Source organism: Mobula hypostoma, chromosome 5 (genome assembly GCF_963921235.1).
Source record: "Mobula hypostoma chromosome 5, sMobHyp1.1, whole genome shotgun sequence".
Lineage (NCBI taxonomy): Eukaryota > Metazoa > Chordata > Chondrichthyes > Myliobatiformes > Myliobatidae > Mobula > Mobula hypostoma.
This window is the reverse complement of record NC_086101.1, coordinates 160,038,390-160,058,377: the sequence shown is the minus strand read 5'-3', so window position 1 is coordinate 160,058,377 and position 19,988 is coordinate 160,038,390. Positions and strand designations below refer to the sequence as shown.

The window sequence follows — 19,988 nt, the reverse complement described above, 5'->3', positions numbered from 1 at the left end:
GTCAATTGGTTCCAGATGTTCATAGCAATAGTAATGTTTACATAGTAAAAGTCAAGTTTCATAAAAAAAGACACCTTGCAAATCTAGCTAGTCAATGTTACTTGACAAGTTGTATCATCAGCACACATACAAAAGCTGCAGTTTATCACAACAATTGATGATGTGGAGAAATATAATTTTATTGCTCAAATTTTTTCAAACGTCCTGGCCAAAGGTACCTAATGCTATGATTGCTAATACAATACCCACCATTTAATGCAAATACAATGGCTTTAGAGCACAAAACAGTGCAGCAAACAACAGGCCCAAAGGCTCACAATGTTTGTATCAAGCATGATGTGAATCCAAAATATTCCCAAGTGTCTGCAGAAGGTCCACTTCCTCCTATTCCCAGCTTTATTCTGCCTAAGTGCCCCATAAACTTCACAATTGTACCTGCTTCGACCACTTCCCCTGGCAGTATATTCCAGGCACCCATTACTTCAGTCTAAAGAAAAATTGCTTTGTAAGTCTTGTTTAAACTTTCTCCAATACTAATGCCCTCTAGTAATTAAATTTCATTCCTGGAAAATAACTCTGACTATCTATGCTACCAATGCCTTTCATAACTTTATACACTTCTTTCAGCTCTCCGCCCAGCTTCTAGTGCTCCAGAGAAAACGATCAAAATTTGTCCAAACTCTGCTTATAGCTAATACTGTCCAATCCAGACAATATCCTGGTGAAGCCTGTCTCCACCCTCTCCAAAGGCTCCATGACCTTCCTGTATCGGACCGCAAAGCACTCCAGCGTGTGGTGAAAACTGCCCAGCGGATTATCGGCACCCAATTGCTCACCATTGAGGACATGTACCATAGACGCTGCCTGGGCAGGGCGAAAAGCATTATCAAGGATGCATCTCACCCTAACCAGGGACTTTTTACTCTCCTCCCATCCGGTAGGCGCTACAGGAGCCTCCGCTCCCACACCAGCAGGCACAGGAAGAGCTTCTTCCCTGAGGCTGTGACCCTGCTGAACCTCACATCACAGCGCTAAGCAGTACTGCACCCATATTGTACTGTCTCAGAATCTTTATACTTGTGTGCTGTAGCACTTACTTTTTATTCGCAGTTATTTTGTAAATAACACTATTTTTTGCATTTCTGTCTAGATGCTAACTGCATTTCATTGGCTTTGTATCTGCACTCGGCACAATGACAATAAAGTTGAATCTAATCTAATCTAATCTAAAGAAATGTGGCAGTGAGATTTCCGAAAATTGTGAAGCAAAGCTTCTAACACTTGCAACATGACTTTCTGACTTCTAAATGACGATGATCGAAGACCAGAGTGCCATAAGCCTACATTACCACTCTAGCTGCTTGTGTTGCCACTCAGGGAGCAAAGATCACTCTGTTCATCAAGCACCTAAGGGTCCTGCCATTTATTGTATACTTTCCCCTTGCATTTGACCTCCCAAAATGTATCACCTCACACTTGTCAATCTCCATCTATCATTTCTCTGCCCACATTTCCAATTGATTTATATCCTACTGAATCCTTTGACAACCTTCTCACTATCCTCAACTCCACTGGTTTTTGTGTCATCTGCAAATTTACTAATCAGCCCACTAAATTGAACAAATTAATACTAACTATTAATCAGCCCATCAAATGATACAAATTGTTCATTTTTTGAGTTGATCATTTACAGCTGAGTTTGGCATTTACAGCTATAGTTTATCAGAGCTATAAAAATCTGATCTTCTAAAGTGTGCAATGACAGAACACGATAGAGGACTGACCATCAATATGTGCTCATTTGTCTGCAAACAATAATGAGAGGTTACAATTTGATAAAACATTGCATTTGTAAACAAATTCAATGTAAATGAGGAACGGAAGGCAGCTGTCTGTGGTATAATGTACTTAAATCCTCAATCTCACTCATTGAAGAGAGGTAACGGGTGATGTTAATATTTTTCACATAATTATAGACACAGTGAACTGTATGTGGTATTGTCCTCTTACTTGCAAGGGAGAGACACATTTACATTGTGTCGGCTTCTCTCGTATAATCCATCCTTTCCATTTGTAATATTCTACATATTACAAACACTACACTTATGAACTTTTCCTCTGACTGCACAGTTAATTGGAGTCTTGATACAATGAATATTACCAGACAAACATAAAACGTCTTTCTCAGTCTCTGGGTCAAATGGATCACAGCAACCTATTTGCATGCTACTGATGGATGCAGGTTTGCATCCTACACCTTGCCTCCTTTTCACCGACTCACTAAGCACACACTCCCAAATGACAAGAGTTCATATAAAACTGAAAGATAATGTCTCATGAATGCCCTGCTTGCAGTTTGCAACTACAAGTACATGTCTAACTAAACAGAATCATACCTAGTCCCAGATCAGATATAAACTGTTCCTAGATTTAACATAATTTAAACAGTTAGTCAATCACAAATCTTCATTTGAAGTTAAGATTAGAACACTGGCAGGTAATACAGTGGTATGCAAAAGTTCAGGCACCCCAGTCAAAATTCTTGTTACTTTGAATAGCTAAGCAAGTAAAAGATCAACTGATTTCGAAAAGGCATAAAGTTAAAGATGACACATTTCTTTAATATTTTAAGCAAGATTACTTTTTTATTTCCATCTTTTACAGTTTCAAAATAACAAAAAGGGAAAAGGGTCTGAAGCAAAAGTTTGGGCACCCTGCATGGTCAGTACTTAGTAACACCCCCTTAGGCAAGTATCACAGCTCGTAAACGCTTTCTGTAGCCAGCTAACAGTCTTTCAATTCTTGTTTGGGGGACTTTCGCCTATTCTTCCTTGCAAAAGGCTTCTAGTTCTGTGAGACTCTTGGGCCATCTTGCATGCACTGCTCTTTTGAGGTCTATCCACAGATTTTCGATGATGTTTAGGTCGGGGGACTGTGAGGGTCATGGCAAAACCTTCAGCTTGCGCCTCTTGAGGTAGTCCATTGTGGATTTTGAGGTGTGTTTAGGATCGTTATCCTGTTGTAGAAGGCATCCTCTTTTCATCTTCAGCCTTTTTACGGACGGTGTGATGTTTGCTTCCTGAATTTGCGGGTATTTAATTGAATTCATTCTTCCCTCTACCAGTGAAATGATCCCCATGCCACTGGCTGCAACACAAGCCCAAAGCATGATCGATCCACCCCCATGGTTAACAGTTGGAGGGGTGTTCTTTTCATGAAATTCTGCACCCTTTTTTCTCCAAACTTACCTTTGCTCATTGCAGTCAAAAAGTTCTATTTTAACTTCATTAGTCCACAGGACTTGTTTCCAAAATTCATTAGGTTTGCTTAGATGTTCCTTTGCAAACATCTGACGCTGTATTTTGTGGTGAGGACGCAGGAAAGGTTTTCTTCTGATGACTCTTCCAGGAAGGTCATACTTGTGCAGGTGTCCCTGCACAGTAGAAGAGTGCACCATCACTCCAGGGTCTGCTAAATCTTCCTGAAGGACTTTTGCAGTTAAACGGGGGTTTTGATTTGCCTTTCTAGCATCCTACGAGCAGTTACCTCGGAAAGTTTTCTTGGTCTTCCAGACCCCAACAAGACCTGTTCCTGTTAACTGCCATTTCTTAATTACATTACGAACTGAGGAAACGGCTACAGGAAAATGCTTTGCTATCTTCTTATAGCCTTCTCCTGCTTTGTGGGCATCATTTATTTTAATTTTCAGAGTGCTAGGCAGCTGCTTAGAGGAGCCCGTGGCTGCTGATTGTTGAGCAAGGTTTGAGGAGTCAGGGTATTTATAAATCTTTGAAATTTGCATCACCAGGCCTTTCCTAACGATGACCGTGAACAAGCCATAGCCCTAACAAGCTAATTAAGGTCTGAGACCTTGGTAAAAGTTATCTGAGAGCTCAAATCTCTTGGGGTGCCCCAACTTTTGCATGGTGCTCCTTTCCTTTCTTTTCATTCTAAAATTGTACAAAACAAAAATAATACACTAATCTTGCTTAAAATGTTGAAAAGAATGCTTCATCTTTAAATTTATGACTTTTGGAGATCAGTTCATCTTCTACTCTCTTAACTATTCACAGTAACAGAAATTTTGACCGGGGTGCCCAAACTTTTGCAAGCCACTGATGCGAGTCTAACTGACATGAGGCATTTTGCAGTATGAAACCCTGTGGGGTCACATTCTAATCAAGTCATCCTAAGCCACAGTGAATGCAATCATGCAGGGCAGAATACAAAAAGCTCAGGACTATGAAACAAATATGCATATAAAATAGTGCATTATTCTTTTCCACTCTTCTATGTTAACAATCTTTCAGTTCAGGTTTCAGAAATGATAATTAGCCCACTATCACCCTCCCCCCCTTTATTAGGTGCAATTAAAAAGGCTTCGTGCAACATTAACAGTGTATTGACAATTTTCAGTAGAATATAAAATTGGTCACTATGGCTTTTTTGGAAGATGATGTGAAAATTTTGAAGACAAAAGGACACTGATGTTTTAGACTAACTGCTTATGCTCTGGTTTCCTTTCCACCAGAAATCCCAGCAAAAGCACAGAACACAAAATATTGTTTCTCCCTTTTGGAGATAAATAATTTATACAGAGATGCTGTTGAAACAGTGTGCAGCTTATTCAGTGGAATGCCATGTCACAGGTTCTGGTGAAAATAATTCATATCCATGAATATAGGAGGCAATTAAAACCCAACGATGTCACTCTATTTTCATTCAGCATTGAGGGTAGCTCTACTGATCCAGACAGCTGTCTCTGTCACCAAGTGAAAGACCCTCAGATATACAAATCAGACAGAAAAGTGGTGGTAGTAGAGGGTGTTAGTATCAACCAGTATGGACCTAGCCAGCTGAAGATACGCTGTCTCTGTGTAATCAAATTTCATGCGATTCTACATCGCCATCGAAGTAAGAAAGTGATAGACTAGCAAAGATCATAAAGTGCTTTTATTTTATATTAAAAATGTAACACTGCAAGGGGTTTCCTGTAGCATTTTCCAACAATATTAAATGTATGCAGCTTAAACACATTCCTCCAAGTTCGACAAGAAGCTCAGAGACCTCAGTCTTTACACTGCCCTGCGCCTGGATCCTGGATTTCCTGTCGGATCACTGGAAGGTGGTATGAGTGGGCTCCCTCACACCTCTGCCCCTCACCACAGGTGCCCTGCAGGGCTGTGTACTAAGCCCCTTCCTTTACTCTCTGCATACCCATGACTGTGAAGACACCCACAGCTCCAATCTGCTAATTAAATTTGCTGATAACACTACACTGATTGGCCTAATCTCAAATAATAACGAGGCAGCCTATGGAGAGGAAGTCACACCCTGACCACAGTGGTGTCAAGAAAACAACCTCTCCCTCAACATTGCAAAAACAAAGGAGCTGGTTGTGGATTACAGGAGGAATGGAGATAGGCTAACCCTTATAGATAACAATGGATCTGGGGTTGAGAGGGTGAACAGCTTTAAGTTCTTTGGCATAAACATCACCAAGAATCTCATGTGGTCTGTACGTACTGGCTGTGTGGTGAAAAAGGTAGAACAATGGCCCTTTCATCTCAGACGGTTAAAGAAGTTTAGTATGGCCCTCCAAATCCTAAGAACTTTCTATAGGGGCATGACTGAGAGCATCCTGACTGGCTTCATCACCCCTGGTATGAGAACTGTACTTCCCTCAATCATAGGACTCTGCAGAGAGTGGTGCGGACAGCCCAGCCATCTGTAGATGTGAACTTCCCACTATTCAGGACACTTACAAAGGGCCCAAACGGTCATTGGAGAACCCGAGTCACTCCAACCACAAGCAGTTCCAGCTGCTACCATCTGGGAAACGGTACCACAGCATAAAAGCCAGGACCAACAGGCTCCGGGACAGCTTCTTCCACCAGGCCATCAGACTGCTTAATTCATGCTGATGCAACTGATAGTCATGTTACATTGACTATAGAGGACGTCCTGGTCATCCACTGTGCCTAGCCCCATCTCCAGCCGTCTCGACTCTGTCTTGCCACTGGATCCAGATGGGAATTGGGAAGAGAGAGTGAGGCTGATGCTGCGCAAGTCTCCCTCACTTAAGTCCAAATCACGCACTAGTCTCAACACCATCATAATAGTGTTGAGATCCTCATTGACGTCGACAATGGATGAACAGATATTTAACAACCCTGTTGTACATAATATTTATTATAAATTACCATAATTGCACATTTGAACGGAGACATAATGTTAAGATTTTTACTCATGTATATGAAAGGTGTAAGTAATAAAGTTAATTCAATTCAATTCTTTATATGATTGCATTACTGATCCTTTGAAGTGACTTCTTCCAGGTTAGTTAATGAAATGATACAATAAACTAATGATTTGTAAAGCTGATAAGACACTAACACTTACTGAAAGTGGTTTACATTGTTTTACCTACAGCTAAGATACATCACAGGAAACCTTTCCACTCTTTCGCCTTCCAAAGCAATTAACACTCCCCGACTCATATACAGAAGTTGGAAATGATTCTTCAGTGAAGCTTAATACCTCCCTCCCCCATTACATATTCTTAAATATCTTTCAAGCTATAGATGACGAGGTTACATAAGCAATGTTTCTATAACAGCTTGATTACACGCAAGACACAATATTAATCCATGTCATCTCCAAAGCTTCTTTCCTGAAGCTCTCCAGCTTCCCACACAAAATTCTAATAACAGCAATACCCTAAATGTCCTGACACAACTTGTGTTAAATGGTCTTTCCTCCTCTCCTTGTTCTGTTGGCAATTATTGACTCTGTTCATATGTTCACATTTATTTACCTCGATTATTGACATTTGCACGTGACCATTCTGCTACTTGCTGATTGTACATAGCTGTTCACACTATTGTCTTGTTCACTATTGGTTGCTGTTGTTTTACGGTATTGTTCTGTGCTTTATGGCTGCATAAATGGGGTGTCAGGGATGGGTAGCACCTCTGGTGGGGAACATGTCGCGTCCTTTTCAGGGCGGTTAGTCCACCTTTGGTCCCCACCTGGCACTCAGCTCTCACCTGTGGGTCCCCGTAGCTGTTTGCATGCAACAGCGGCCACACCCCGGGCAACGGCTTCAACAAGCCGGCTAAACCAGGTGAGGGTAGCCGACGGGTCTCAAACCCTCGGTGAGATTGGGAGTTGTCTATCCCAGCATGTGAAGACAGACTCCGGCGGATTGAGCGGACGAGACCAATGGAAGGTCCAACGGTCAAGAAGGCGGTCTCTGCAAGCGTCGTGGAACGTGTAGAGCAGGACAAGACACAGAAGATGTCCTGGTCATCCACTGCGCCTAGTCCCATCTCCAGCCGTCTAGACTCTGTCTTGCCACTGGATCCAGATGGGAATTGGGAAGAGAGAGTGAGGCTGACGCTGCGCAACTCTCCCTCACTTAAATCCAAATCACGCGCTAGTCTCGACACCATCATTATGGCGTCGAGGTCCTCATTGACGTCAACGATGGACGAACAACAACATGTCTGCACTGAATCAAAATCAATTCTGGTATGTTTCACATACTTGCAATAAAGTGATTCTGATTCTGAAGTAAACTAGTATATCATAAACACAAAGAGGTTCTGCAAATGCTGGAAATCTTGAGGAACACACACAAAAAGCTGGAGGAATTCAGTAAGTCAGGCAGCACCAATCAAGGGAAATGAACAGTCAATATTTCAGGCAGAGACACTTCATCAGAACTGGAAAGGAAGGGGGCCCAAGCCAGAATAAGAAGGAGGGGGTGGGGGAGGGGAGGAGTAAAAGCTGGTCGGTGGGAGGTGAAACCAGGAGAGCGGGAAGGTGGGTTGGTGGAGGGTTCGGGGGGGGGGTGAAGTGGAAAGTTGGTAGGTGGAAAAGGCAAAGGGCTGAAGAGAAGGAAATCTGATAGGAGAGGACCATGGAAGACAGAGAAGGAGGAGGGGCACCAGAGGGAGCCAATGGGCAGAGAAGGAGTGAGAAGGGAACCAGAATGGGAAATAGAAAAAGAGAGAAGGGGGAGAGGGAGAAATTACCAAAAGTTAAGAAAAATTAATTATCATGCCATCAAGTTTGAGGCCCACCAGAAAGAATCAGAGGTGTGGCCCCTTTGTAGCTGTCGCGTCAGCCATGGACAGGCATATTGGAATGAGAATGGAAAGTCAAATTGAAATGGGTGGCCTCCAGGAAAACCTACCTTTTATGGTGGACAGAGCAAATGTGCTTGACGAAGCGGTGCCCCATTCTATATCGAGTTTCACTGATATAGAGAAGGCCACACTGGGAGCATTGGATAGAGTAGGATATTCAAAGACAGTCTTACAGGTGAAGAATCACCTCACCTGGAAGGATTGTTTGGGGTTCTGAAAGGTGGTGTGGGAGGGTGTGAATGGGCAGGTGAATTACCTGTCACACTTGCAGGAAAAAGATCCGGGGGAAGATCAGTGGGGAGGAATGAGTGTAGAGTGTTTTTGTGAGTAAACTAGTAATTCCTAGATACACACAGATCAAACCACAACTGCAGGCAAAGTTGTGTTCCAGATATGTAGACCATCTGTGCAGCATTTTCTATTTTTGTTACACTCTTTCATTACTTGCACAATTTTGACTTTGATTAATGTCCCAGCAAATCTAGATGTCAGATTTGTGGCAGTTAATCTAATCTACCCAAAAACCAAAACTTGGACAACTGCCTAAATGCATGAATAAGCAAAAAAATGCCAAAACGTACTTGAAGACCATGGCTCATTTGGAAGCATTTTTTGCCCCCACTCGGAAGAGGATAGGTTCAAAAACACACTCTAGAACATTGTGCACAGTAGTTCAGGGTGAATACAGTACTGAGAGATGCTGTATTGGTAGAGTAGTCACCATTCTATGTTAAACCAGTGTTCTCTGCTCTTTCAAGTAGACATAAGATAGACTATTTTGACAAAGAGCAGGAGATTAATAGTGGTTTCCTCATCAATATTTAGAATTTAGTAAACAAAACTAAATGGATTTTCTGGTCTGCATCACAAGGGTTTGTGTGAGAGTTTGCTGACTACAAATTGTTTCCTTGCGTTCATCAACCCTACACTTAAAAAATACTTTACTGGGTGGAAAGCACTTCTGGAAATCTTAAGATCATGAAAACCACTAAATACGTTTTTCATTAAACACTGGAGTATGCAACTGGAATTGACGCAGTTAAAGAAAACAATGTTCGTCATTAAAATCTCTCCTAATTAATCATAATCACAATACTCCTCAAAACTTTTTGAAAATTGCTCTGAAAGATAAGATCCTTATTTCTGTAACCATCTTATTGATCAACAACGCAAGAGACACAAGTGAAAAACAGATTCATGTAATTTACAGCTCTTGACAGAAAGCCTATTTCCTCTTTCACTGTCTCAAGGAGAAATAAAAATAGATCTTAAAGATGAATTTTATTGAAAGAAAAAGGTAATTGGATTTAATTTCTACCTTGTTTAGATGCCCTGCGTCGAATCCTCATCTTAGGAAAAGATGGCCAAGAATAATTGAAAGGGGAATCTGAGTCTGAATCCATTTAATGGCTTAAATTAAAAAGACACGAGAATGAACAGGCATACTTAAACGGGATTTTGTTGTGCACGCAAGTGACTCGAAGCTGTGAAGTGAGTCTAGCTGTGAAGCGAAATAAAAGAATGAAGGAGGCTGGTATCAAATTGCCCAATAACCCAGGGGAGGGTGTAGTAGTAAATCTGTGGTCTCTTCGGGCAATCAGGCATGTAGATGAGTTATAAATAACAAGGCAAAACTCAATGCAAAACTATGAAATGTGAGAGGAACTGCATCCGTGTGTATTTGGAAGGTCGGCATAAGCCCATAAATCATTAACTCACCTTTTCATTTCTATGCAAATACATCTCCGGTGGAGACACCCCATGCAAGGAAATCAGAAGCTAAACAAAGGTAGAAATAATTTCCTTTCCTGCCTCAAAAAAAAATCTTCAAGTAAGTTTTCCTTTCCCAGAGACAAGAAAATTAAACAAAAGCCATCTTAAGTATTCATTTACAAGAAAACAAGAAAATAAGAATCACATATTTACGTAACTGTTTCTGCGAACTGTTGATAGGAAGTTCAAGGCACAGGTTAAACAAATGATCTCAGATTCTCGTTAGGGACAGGCAATCCTTTGCTGGAGCCCTTTGTCAAACTACTCAGTGCAGAGATACTTACAAACATCGGCCAACGTGCAGAGCTGGGAACCGAGAAAAACAAGCAACATCTCTGCACGGAACCTGACTACTCAATAAACTAGCAATCTGACGATCTGTACATTTGTGTACACACCGTCAAATCTCATGTGATTCAAACTTTTCAGAGCAAGATTTGAAACAAAATATCAATGGCATGCTCATTAAAGACTGTTAGCTTTATAATATCTATTCCATTATTACAAAAATGAGTGAGAGCTGCAAGATTTTATAAGCCTGGCACCTTCATAGCACGATCTAACCTCACTGCTGTGCACAATAGAGCTAGTGACCAATTCACAACAAATCCTCCATTCTTGCAGTCTCCAGAACAACTTGCAAGCAATTAGTATTCAAGCTTGCACTTGTTACCCTCCCCCAACATATTTTTCCCTAGCTTTTTGAATCTAATCATGGGCACACATTAGTAATCACAGCATAATTTGTTGGACATTTGTTGAACATGCCATTTTATTTTTATTTTAGAAAGGGAAAGAAGCACGTGCCTCCATGCTGTGAGTGCATTTGTAAGAAGCGAGTAAGGACAAGAGGAGATTGGTTTAAATGTCAGCTTTTCAAAACTTTGACATTTGAGCTTGTTAACATTCCTCACTTCAGTTCAATTATTTTTCAACCCACTGCAGCGTTCTGTAACAAGCTGAAATTATTCATTAGTTAGCAGATTTTCTATTATACACACAGTGCCACCCAACGTAGTTCATTTAACTTGCAAACGTAGGTACACTATTAGACTATCTTGAAGATTACATAAGTGCAAAAGTATTTAAACATTACACAGAGAGCTGAAGACAAAAGACCCTTTATGTCACCTATAATATGACAAAGGGCCAAATCGAGTTGGCTCTGGCCAGCAGTTTTCAAGGGAACAAGCAATGTTCAACCATTTGCAGGTAAGTACATGCCAGGCTTGCATGGCCCAGCAGAGGGGCAGATAAGATGGCACGTGAACTCCAGCATCAGACCCTGATTGCACCAGGATTCCCTGGTGTTACACCTGGAAATATGCCTCTTCAATCCTAAACCAGTGAGACCTGCCATGTGATTGGAGCCCCTATTTATTTCAGTGAGGTTTGCCGATCTTGAGATTAGGAAGGAAAAGACAAGTTAATTTCATTGTTCTTTCTTATTTAACAGTCATAAATGATCATAAAGTTTAAAATAATCAGATTTTGCTTTTTGTTAATTCATAAATTTTATTTAAAGTCACTACAGATATTTTATAACTTTGATAGAAGGCAACGCTTCGCCCCATTCTTGCTCGTGTCAAGTGCTTCAACAGCAAGTCATCAAGTCTTAAACAGCATGGATAGAAAAGTGCAAAACTAACCAGAAACAGAATGTAGTGAAGTTATTATTGATGCTGAAGGAAAGTGTACAGTGGATTTCCTCAAGGATTGGCATTTTTTAAATTTATAATTATGCCTTGGACTCGAAGTGAACAAGGAACAAACTTACAAAAATGCAGAATGGGAGGAAGTTGAATGCTGAAATATGTAAGGTATTACATTTTGTTGTAAGAGTGAGAATGTTCAATAGGCATTAGATCAGAGCGATCAGGGAATTAATATGCATTGTTCACTAAAAGCAGCAAGGAAGATTCAGAAAGTGGTTACTAAAGCAAATGTAATCCCTGGTCATGCACAAAGAGTAGGGAAATCATGCTGAACCTCTTTGAACACTGGTTCACCACAAACAGGATAGAGTCCAATTCTACACACCACATTAGGAAACGTGAAAGCTCTTGTGAAGGTGCAGAAGAGATTTTTAAGGTAGAGGAGCTGTGGTTGTTGTCCTTGGAACAAAGGAAGTTGCAAACAGATCTGACAGAGGTAGTTAAAATCATGAAGATCACAGACAGTGTATATGGGAAAAGGATCAAGATCCAGGGACAGAGAAGGAACATGGCTGAAGAAAAGATCCAAAATAAGATGAGGCAAACATTTACACAGTGAATGGTTGGGTTTGCCAGGAATGCCGGAGGACATAGATTCAATGACAGTGTCCAAAAGGAAGCTGAGAAATTAACCTACAAGCTCTAAGCTTCCATCCTTGGACTCACTTTACACCACATGCTGTCGGAGCAGTGCTGCCAGGATAATCAAGGACACTACCCACCCAGCCAACACATTTTTTGTCCCTCTTCCCTCCGGGAGAAGGCTCAGGAGCTTGAAGACTCGTACAGCCAGATTTGGGAACAGCTTCTTTCCAACTGTGATAAGACTGCTGAACGGATCCTGACCCGGATCTGGGCCATACCCTCCAAATATTCGGATCTCCCTCTCGGTCTTTTTGCATTATTTACTTTCCCTTTTCTATTTTCTATTTATGATTTATAATTTAAATTTTTAATAGTTACTATCGATTTGTACTCCAGGGAGCACGAAGAGCAGAATCAAACATCGCTGTGATGATTGTATGCTCTAGTATCAATTGTTTGGCTACAATAAAGTATAAAGTAATGTCCTGGACAGCAGAGAGGGAAGTAAATCCAGCAACACATATGGGCGCCACGGTAGTTAGCATGATGCTATTACAGATCGTGGCCATCCGGAGTTCAGAGTTCAATTCCAATGCCGTACGATGAGGAGTCTTTGTATGTCCTCCCCAAGGAACGTGTGGGTTTTCACCTGGTGCTCCGGCTTCCTCCCCCAGTCCAAAGATGTGGCAGGTAGAATATCTGTTATCTGTTAAGTAGGGCACCGTGCACAATCCTGATTTGATGGAGACAGACGTGAACATCTGGAAAACTTCTGAAATGTCTGCTTTGCTACCACTACTACTGTATGGTAATCTCTGGAGCTGAAGGCCTCGAAATCCTCGGCTTTGCGTGTTTCAGTGGCCGGGGAGAGGTCGAAGGCGCTCGGCAGAGGATGGCGCTCGGGAGGCTGTATCGGAGAGGCTGCTCGGAAGCTCAGAGTTTTCGGACGGATGGACTCAGTGTCGGCTGTGGTCGGCTGCTTCCAAGGCATCAGCAAGTTGACGGTGCCTGGAGGTTTATGGCAGGGAGTTTCTCCCTTTTGCCGCCACTATCGGGGACTCGGGAGTCGTTCGACTCGGGACTTTGAGACTATTTTTTTTACTGTGCCTATGGACTGTTCTTCATCAAATTATGGTATTGCTTTGCACTGCTGTAACTATATGTTATAATTATGTGGTTTTGTCAGTGTTAGTCTTTGGTCTGTCTTGTTTTCTGTGATATCACACCGGAGAAATATTTTATCATTTCTTAATGCATGTATGCATTTCTAAATGACAATAAAAGAGGACTGAGTTCTCATAATTTAAATTGGTCATTGTAAATTGTCCCATGATTACTCAGGGTTGTGGGGTTACCAGGATGGCGTGATCCAAAGGGTCAGAGGGGCCCACTCTGTGCTGTATGACTAAATAAAGTAAAAAATAATTAAAATATAAAGCTGGAAGAACTCAGCTGGCCAGGCAATCATACTAATTGCTACACTAGCCCCTATGTCTTCTTTCTCACAGCATTCAGGTCCCTAAAAAGCCTTCCAGCTGGGGCAGTACTTCACCTATAAGTCTATTGGTGTCATTTATTGTATCCAGTGCTCCCAGTGTGGACTCCTCTATATTGGTGAGACCCAACGCACATTGGCGGACTGCTTCCTGAAGCACTTTTGCTCCATCTAATGCAATAGTCAGGATCTCCCAGTGCCACCTATTTCAATTCCACTCAGAGCCGTCTCTATTTCCTGAGGAAACTGAGGTCCTTTAACATCTGCTGGACGATGCTGAGGATGTTCTACGAGTCTGTGGTGGCCAGTGCTATCATGTTTGCTGTTGTGTGCTGGGGCAGCAGGCTGAGGGTAGCAGACACCAACAGAATCAACAAACTCATTTGTAAGGCCAGTGATGTTGTGGGGATGGAACTGGACTCTCTGACGGTGGTGTCTGAAAAGAGGATGCTGTCCAAGTTGCATGCAATCTTGGACAATGTCTCCTATCCACTACATAATGGACTGGTTGGGCACAGGAGTACATTCCTGTGGCCATCAAACTTTACAACTCCTCCCTTGGAGGGTCAGACACCCTGAGCTAATAGGCTGGTCCTGGACTTATTTCCTGGCATAATTTATATATTACTATTTAATTATTTATGGTTTTATTACTATTTAATTATTTACGGTGCAACTGTAGTGACAACCAATTTCCCCCGGGATCAATAAAGTATGACTATGACTATTCTCACAACAGCATGTCTATTCACAGCCTCTATTGCCACAATGAGACCAGATCCAGTTTGGAGTAGCAATGTCTTGTATTCCATTCCTCCTCACCTCCGTTCCAAATGGATGTCCCTCTATTCTGAGGCTGTGCCCTCAGGTTCCAGACTCCCTCAATCATCTTCACATCCGTTCTGTCTAGGCCTTTCAACATTCAATAGGTCTCAATAAGATCCTGCCTCATTCTTCTTAATTCCAGCAAGTACAGGCCCAGAGCCAGCAGACGCTCTTCAAACAATAACACTTTCGTTCATTGGCTATTTCTGTGAACGTCCTCTGAACCCACTCCAAGGTCAGTGCATCCTTTCTTAGATAAGAGGCGCCAGAGAAATTCACCAATGAGTTTGTGAAAGATCATCACTGATGAAAATTTATCACCAGAACAAGTCTGTAATACTGATTGTTTTTTTAACACCTTACAAGAAACCTAAAAAAAAGTAAAACACAAATACACGGCATCACAGGTGGAGATTGCAAGTCTGTCATTGTTGTTGCTCAACAGCTGATTTCTCTGATGCTGCTATGCTGCTCGTTACCCTGCACACGTTATATTTTCATTATATTAATGGTATGTAATAATTTTTACTGTGATGAGCAAGCATTAGACAAACACTGCTTACTGGTAGCACATAAATTTAGAGTTGGAAATTATGGCGATCCCAAGGTACAGTATATATCATTATATATTCCAAAATCCCAAAATATCAGCAATCCGAAACACTTCCAGCCCCAAGCATTTCGAATAAGGGGTACTCAACCTGTATTTCATAAGGACTGCATGGATCAAGCAGCTCACAATTTTCTTTCCAGATCCTGTGTGTGTCTGATATGCCATTGCCTGAGGTATTGATATGTGGAGTGTCTCCGTGATTCAAACTTACCATATCTGAAACAACTGCCATGATTTTGAAGCAAGAGTAAAGGCCTGTGGACAACGTAAACCACTCATACTGCTGCTGGCCCTTCATAAGATATACAAGACATGCTTCATCACAAGTTAAAGGAAATGTAGTTCTGATTCCCAGTTATATCCATTCATTCACCTGTTCACCAAATTGTTATTATTCCTCTCCGTGCCTTATGGCACATCAAGTGTCAACTTTGCCATTTCTGTAGCATTTTGTCTGCTTTTTTTTATGAGGCCAGGTTTCTGGCTCGATGCTCAACCAGTTCCCTCTAACTGATAATGACCAGTATGCGCAAAAATCTTCTGCTGTGCAATTTTTCCCCAGTGACAACAACATGTGAGGAATAATTTCTTCATTAAGAACAGTAAAAATAAGTCAGTTCTAAAGCGTTCAGAGAAATCATCGCAAACTCCACATTATCAACACTGTCCGAATCAGAAACCTGAAAGGGAAAGTGATTGTGTACAATCGTGTAATATACTTAACATGCCAATGAGGTAGAGGATGACAGCCTTTTTCATGCAGTTTAAATTCCTTTGTGCATTAGTCGCAAAAGATAAATGCACATGCACACCTTAGAGTGAACATTGTGCTCAAACTAGCCAGATTGGAAGGCGTGCAAGGAGCCGGCCAGTATCGAACCTGGAACCACTCACTTCGAAGTTTGGTGCTGATAATACTACACCAAAAGCCAGCATTTATTGCACTTTCCTTGGTACTCCCTATGGTAATTTAAAGCCCACTTTGAGTCAACCTGGAGCCATACTCAATCAGGTAGACAGGTAGACTTCCTACCCCAAAGGACATTTGCAAACTGAATTAATTTGATGACAACCCAGAAGTTACTTCATCATTATTATTGACAAAAGGTTCATATTTAATTACATGAATTGAACTACATTTCTGGATCTCCAGGCTCCTGGATACTTATCCAGTAAATTAACTACTCCGTCTCTAGTCTATAATGAATAATTTTGGGCAATGCAATTTGAGAAGCATACTAGTGTCCTTATGCAGAGTGCATCATATTTCTTAATTTCTTCATTGACAGAATGCAAATTTCACTGGTAATCCTGACAGAAATTATTCATTTCTTATTGGCCTGAACCGAAGTGGCCGTTAAAGAGTTAACCAAATAAGTGGGTTTGTGGTCACTTACAGATCAGAGTGGGCAAGGGCAGCAGATGTACTTTCCTAAAGAACATGAGTGAACTAGATGGGTTTTTATTATCATCAGGCAATCTTACAGCTGCTGTTACTAAGATGGAATCCTTTTTAAATTTCAGATTTATTCATTAGTCAAAGTCAAATTCCCCAGCTGCCACTGTAGGATTCCATTCATGTCTCCAGATCAATGATCCAGAATTCTGGCCATTCATCCAGTAACATAACCACTCTGCTATTGGATACTATTGTATGCTTAGCAGTTTAAGAAGTTTAATTGTGCAAGCTTAACAGAAATGTATCTGAAGTTCAAGGGTCAGATTTTGAGGAGAGAGTAACCTAGTAGTTGGCAGAGTTTAAATAAAGCTTTTTCAAGATATTAAAGAGCTGTGATCAGAGTTAAGAACTGAAATAGTTTCTTTGATTAGGGAGATTCTAGATAGGGAACTTTGCCTAAAAGTTTGAGCCAGACCTTTCAATTATTGTAGAAAATACATCTCCACGCAGCGAGAGGTATTAGTACCTGGTAATCCAACCCAATCCCCAAAGTAATCTGACTGTATACTTTGGGGACAGGACTGATTACATATCAAAAGCATTACAAACCGGGCTTCAGCTCAGTTCAATCAACCAAGATAGAGTCAGGTTTGGGTCAGGATTTAATTTCATGCCTGAGCAGACTTCTAGATGGAACTTGCTTCCGCCAATGGCACTAGGCCCTTGGCACTTGCCATCAAAAATGGACGGATTTTTCTCAACCACAGCTTTTAACTAGGAACTGACCAATCTGGGGAAGCTGCAAAAGAGAACCTTACAAAAGTCAGACTGGAGAAGCAGCATGAGATAGGAAGAGTAAAGCAAACCCCCAACCAACAGATCAGTTTAATCCAGTGAGAAATGGGTAGCAGATTATTAAATAAATAAATAAAAGATGAGGCTGTATAAAAACCCTCATCCTCAACGATGGCAAAGCCAAGTAATAAGGCTTAATTATTCCCGTTAAGTGATATATATCATGACCTCTTCCAGGCTGTCAATCAAATTTTAGCTAAACCTGGCCCTGGCCTTGGTGTCCTCTTTTACATTTCTCAATGAACTTGGTCATTTAACTTGAAGGTAAATGTTGAGGAAAAAGACACATTGAGCTACAAATAGTAGCAAAATCTAGCAGCTAAATTTCAACTAATCTGATTCACCTCATCTGATATATAGAAAGAGATGAGCAGACTAAAATCAGAAACAGTAATTGGACCCGACGCTATGCCTTCTGCAGTGCCCAAATCACCTACTCCAACTTTAGCCATATTGGTATAAAATGAAGAGGAAAATTGCCTTTGTATTCCAGGCCAACAGTGGACAAATCCAGTCTAGTTACTTTCTGTCCCATCAGCAACACACACATAATGTTGGAGGCCAGGCAGCATCTGTGTAAAAGAGTAAACAGTTGACGTTTCGAGCCAAGATCCGAAATGAAAAAAAAGATAAGTCGTCAGAGCAATAAGGTGGGGGGGAGGGGAGGAAGAAGTACAAGGTTGTAGGTGATAGGTGAAACTGGGAGGGGGAAGGAGGTGAAGTAAAGATCTGGGAAGTTGATTGGTGAAAGTGATTAAGGGCTGGAGAAAGGGGGAATCTAATAGGAGAGGTTAGAAGACCATGGAAGAAAGGGAAGGGGGAGGAGCACCAGGGGAGGTGACGAGCAGGTAAGGAGGTGAGCTGAGAGAGGGAAATGGGAATGGGGAATAGTGAAGGGGGGGCATTACCAGAAGTTCCAGAAATCAATGTTCATGCTATCAGATTAGAGGCTACCAAGATGGAACATAAGGTTCTGCTCCTCCAACATAAGTGTGGCCTCATCGCAGCTGTAGAGGAGGCCATGGGCTAACACAGGGGTCCCCAACCTTTTTTGCACTGCGGACCGGTTTCATATTGACAATATTCTTGCAGACCGGCCGATCCGGGGGGTGGGGGGGCGTGGGTAGGGTTGCCAACAGACAAAAGTAGCAGTCAAATACATTGGGTTTACCCCGAGAAAGACTACAATGACCATGAAGCCTTGTGCGGGCACCAGTGCCTATGTGTGACTTGCGCATGCGTGCACGTGCCGATTATTTTTCTACAAATCGTTTTTGGCGATACTGTTCGGTTGGGGGGGGGGGTGTTAATCACGACCGGAATATCGGTGATAAGTGGCTGATACACTCAATTTTGTTTCTAAAAGGGTTTATCTAACGAATTTAATATTGAACACACAGCGCATATTCTCCTCACATGAGTATAGCGAGAAGTCAATTATCAGGGGAGGACAAGGAAGCTTAAAGTAAGTGTTGGAACGAACTTCCAGTAGAAGTGGCAGAAGCAGGCTCGATATTATCATTTAAAGTTAAATTGGATAGGTATATGGACAGGAAAGGAATGGAGGGTTATGGGCTGAGTGCAGGTCGGTGGGACTAGGTGAGAGTAGCGTTCGGCACGGACTAGAAGGGGCGAGATCGCCTGTTTCCGTGCTGTAATTGTTATATGGTTATATAAGTCAATAGCATCATAACATTTTAAGTAACGTTTGGATATTAAACACACAGCACATATTTTCCCCATATGAAAATATAAAATCATTGCAATGCACCAAAATTGCTGAATCAGTGGGAGCCCTAGGCTTGTTTCTCTGCAACAAGACGGTCCTATCGAGGGGTGATGGGAGACAGCGATACTCGAAGGGGGTTCCTTATGTCCAGTCTATTCCGCAATTTAGCTTTCGTTACATTCATCGCAGAGATATGTTGGAAATGGAAGCAACGTTTTCGGTGCTTCTGTGGCTATCTCAGGATATTGAGCCTTGACTTTGATCCGGAATGCCGGCAGAGATGTTATGTCAAACATACTTTACAGCCCGCCGTCATTTGCAAGCTTGAGGAGTTGATCTCCTTCCCGTGCTGACATGGATGACGGGTGTGTAATGACCTCACGTGCGTTCAAGCTCAATAGTGGATGACAGGGACTGAGGAAAGGTGCAGCTGACTCATATCGCCAAACCATAATTGTTTCCTCGCGGCCCGGTGGTTGGGGACCATTGGGCTAACATGTCAGAATGGGAGTGGGAAGTAAAATTGAAATGGGTGGCCACCAGGAGATCCCATGTTTTCTGGCAGATGGAGCATAGGTGCTCGGTGAAGCAGTTTCCCAATCTACGTTGGGTCTCACCAATACACAGGAATTCTCAGGTGCATCGGACACAGTAGATGACACCAACAGACTCACAGGCGAAGTGTCGCCTCACCTGGAAGGACTGCTTGGGGCCCTGAATAGCAGTGAGGGAGGAGGTGTAGGGGCAGGTATGGCACTTGCAAAGTAAAGTACCAGGATGCAGATCAGTAGCGAGGGATGAAAAGACAAGAAAACCATGTAGGGAGCGATCCCTGTGGAAAGCAGA

General features: G+C 41.9%; 1 protein-coding gene across 2 annotated transcripts in view; it reads right to left on the bottom strand.

Annotated features, from left to right (window-relative positions):
* arhgef28a (Rho guanine nucleotide exchange factor (GEF) 28a) overlaps positions 1-19,988 on the bottom strand; it is a 410,055-nt gene that overhangs the window by 183,701 nt on the left and 206,366 nt on the right. The window contains exon 1 of one of the 2 annotated variants that reach the window (XM_063049238.1): positions 9,472-9,634. The exons of the other annotated variant lie outside the window; for it this stretch is intronic. Coding sequence (XP_062905308.1) covers positions 9,472-9,556 — 85 coding nt within the window. The 5' untranslated portion in view covers positions 9,557-9,634. Of the gene's footprint in view, positions 1-9,471; positions 9,635-19,988 lie in introns of those variants that run through there. 2 annotated transcript variants of the gene reach the window in all.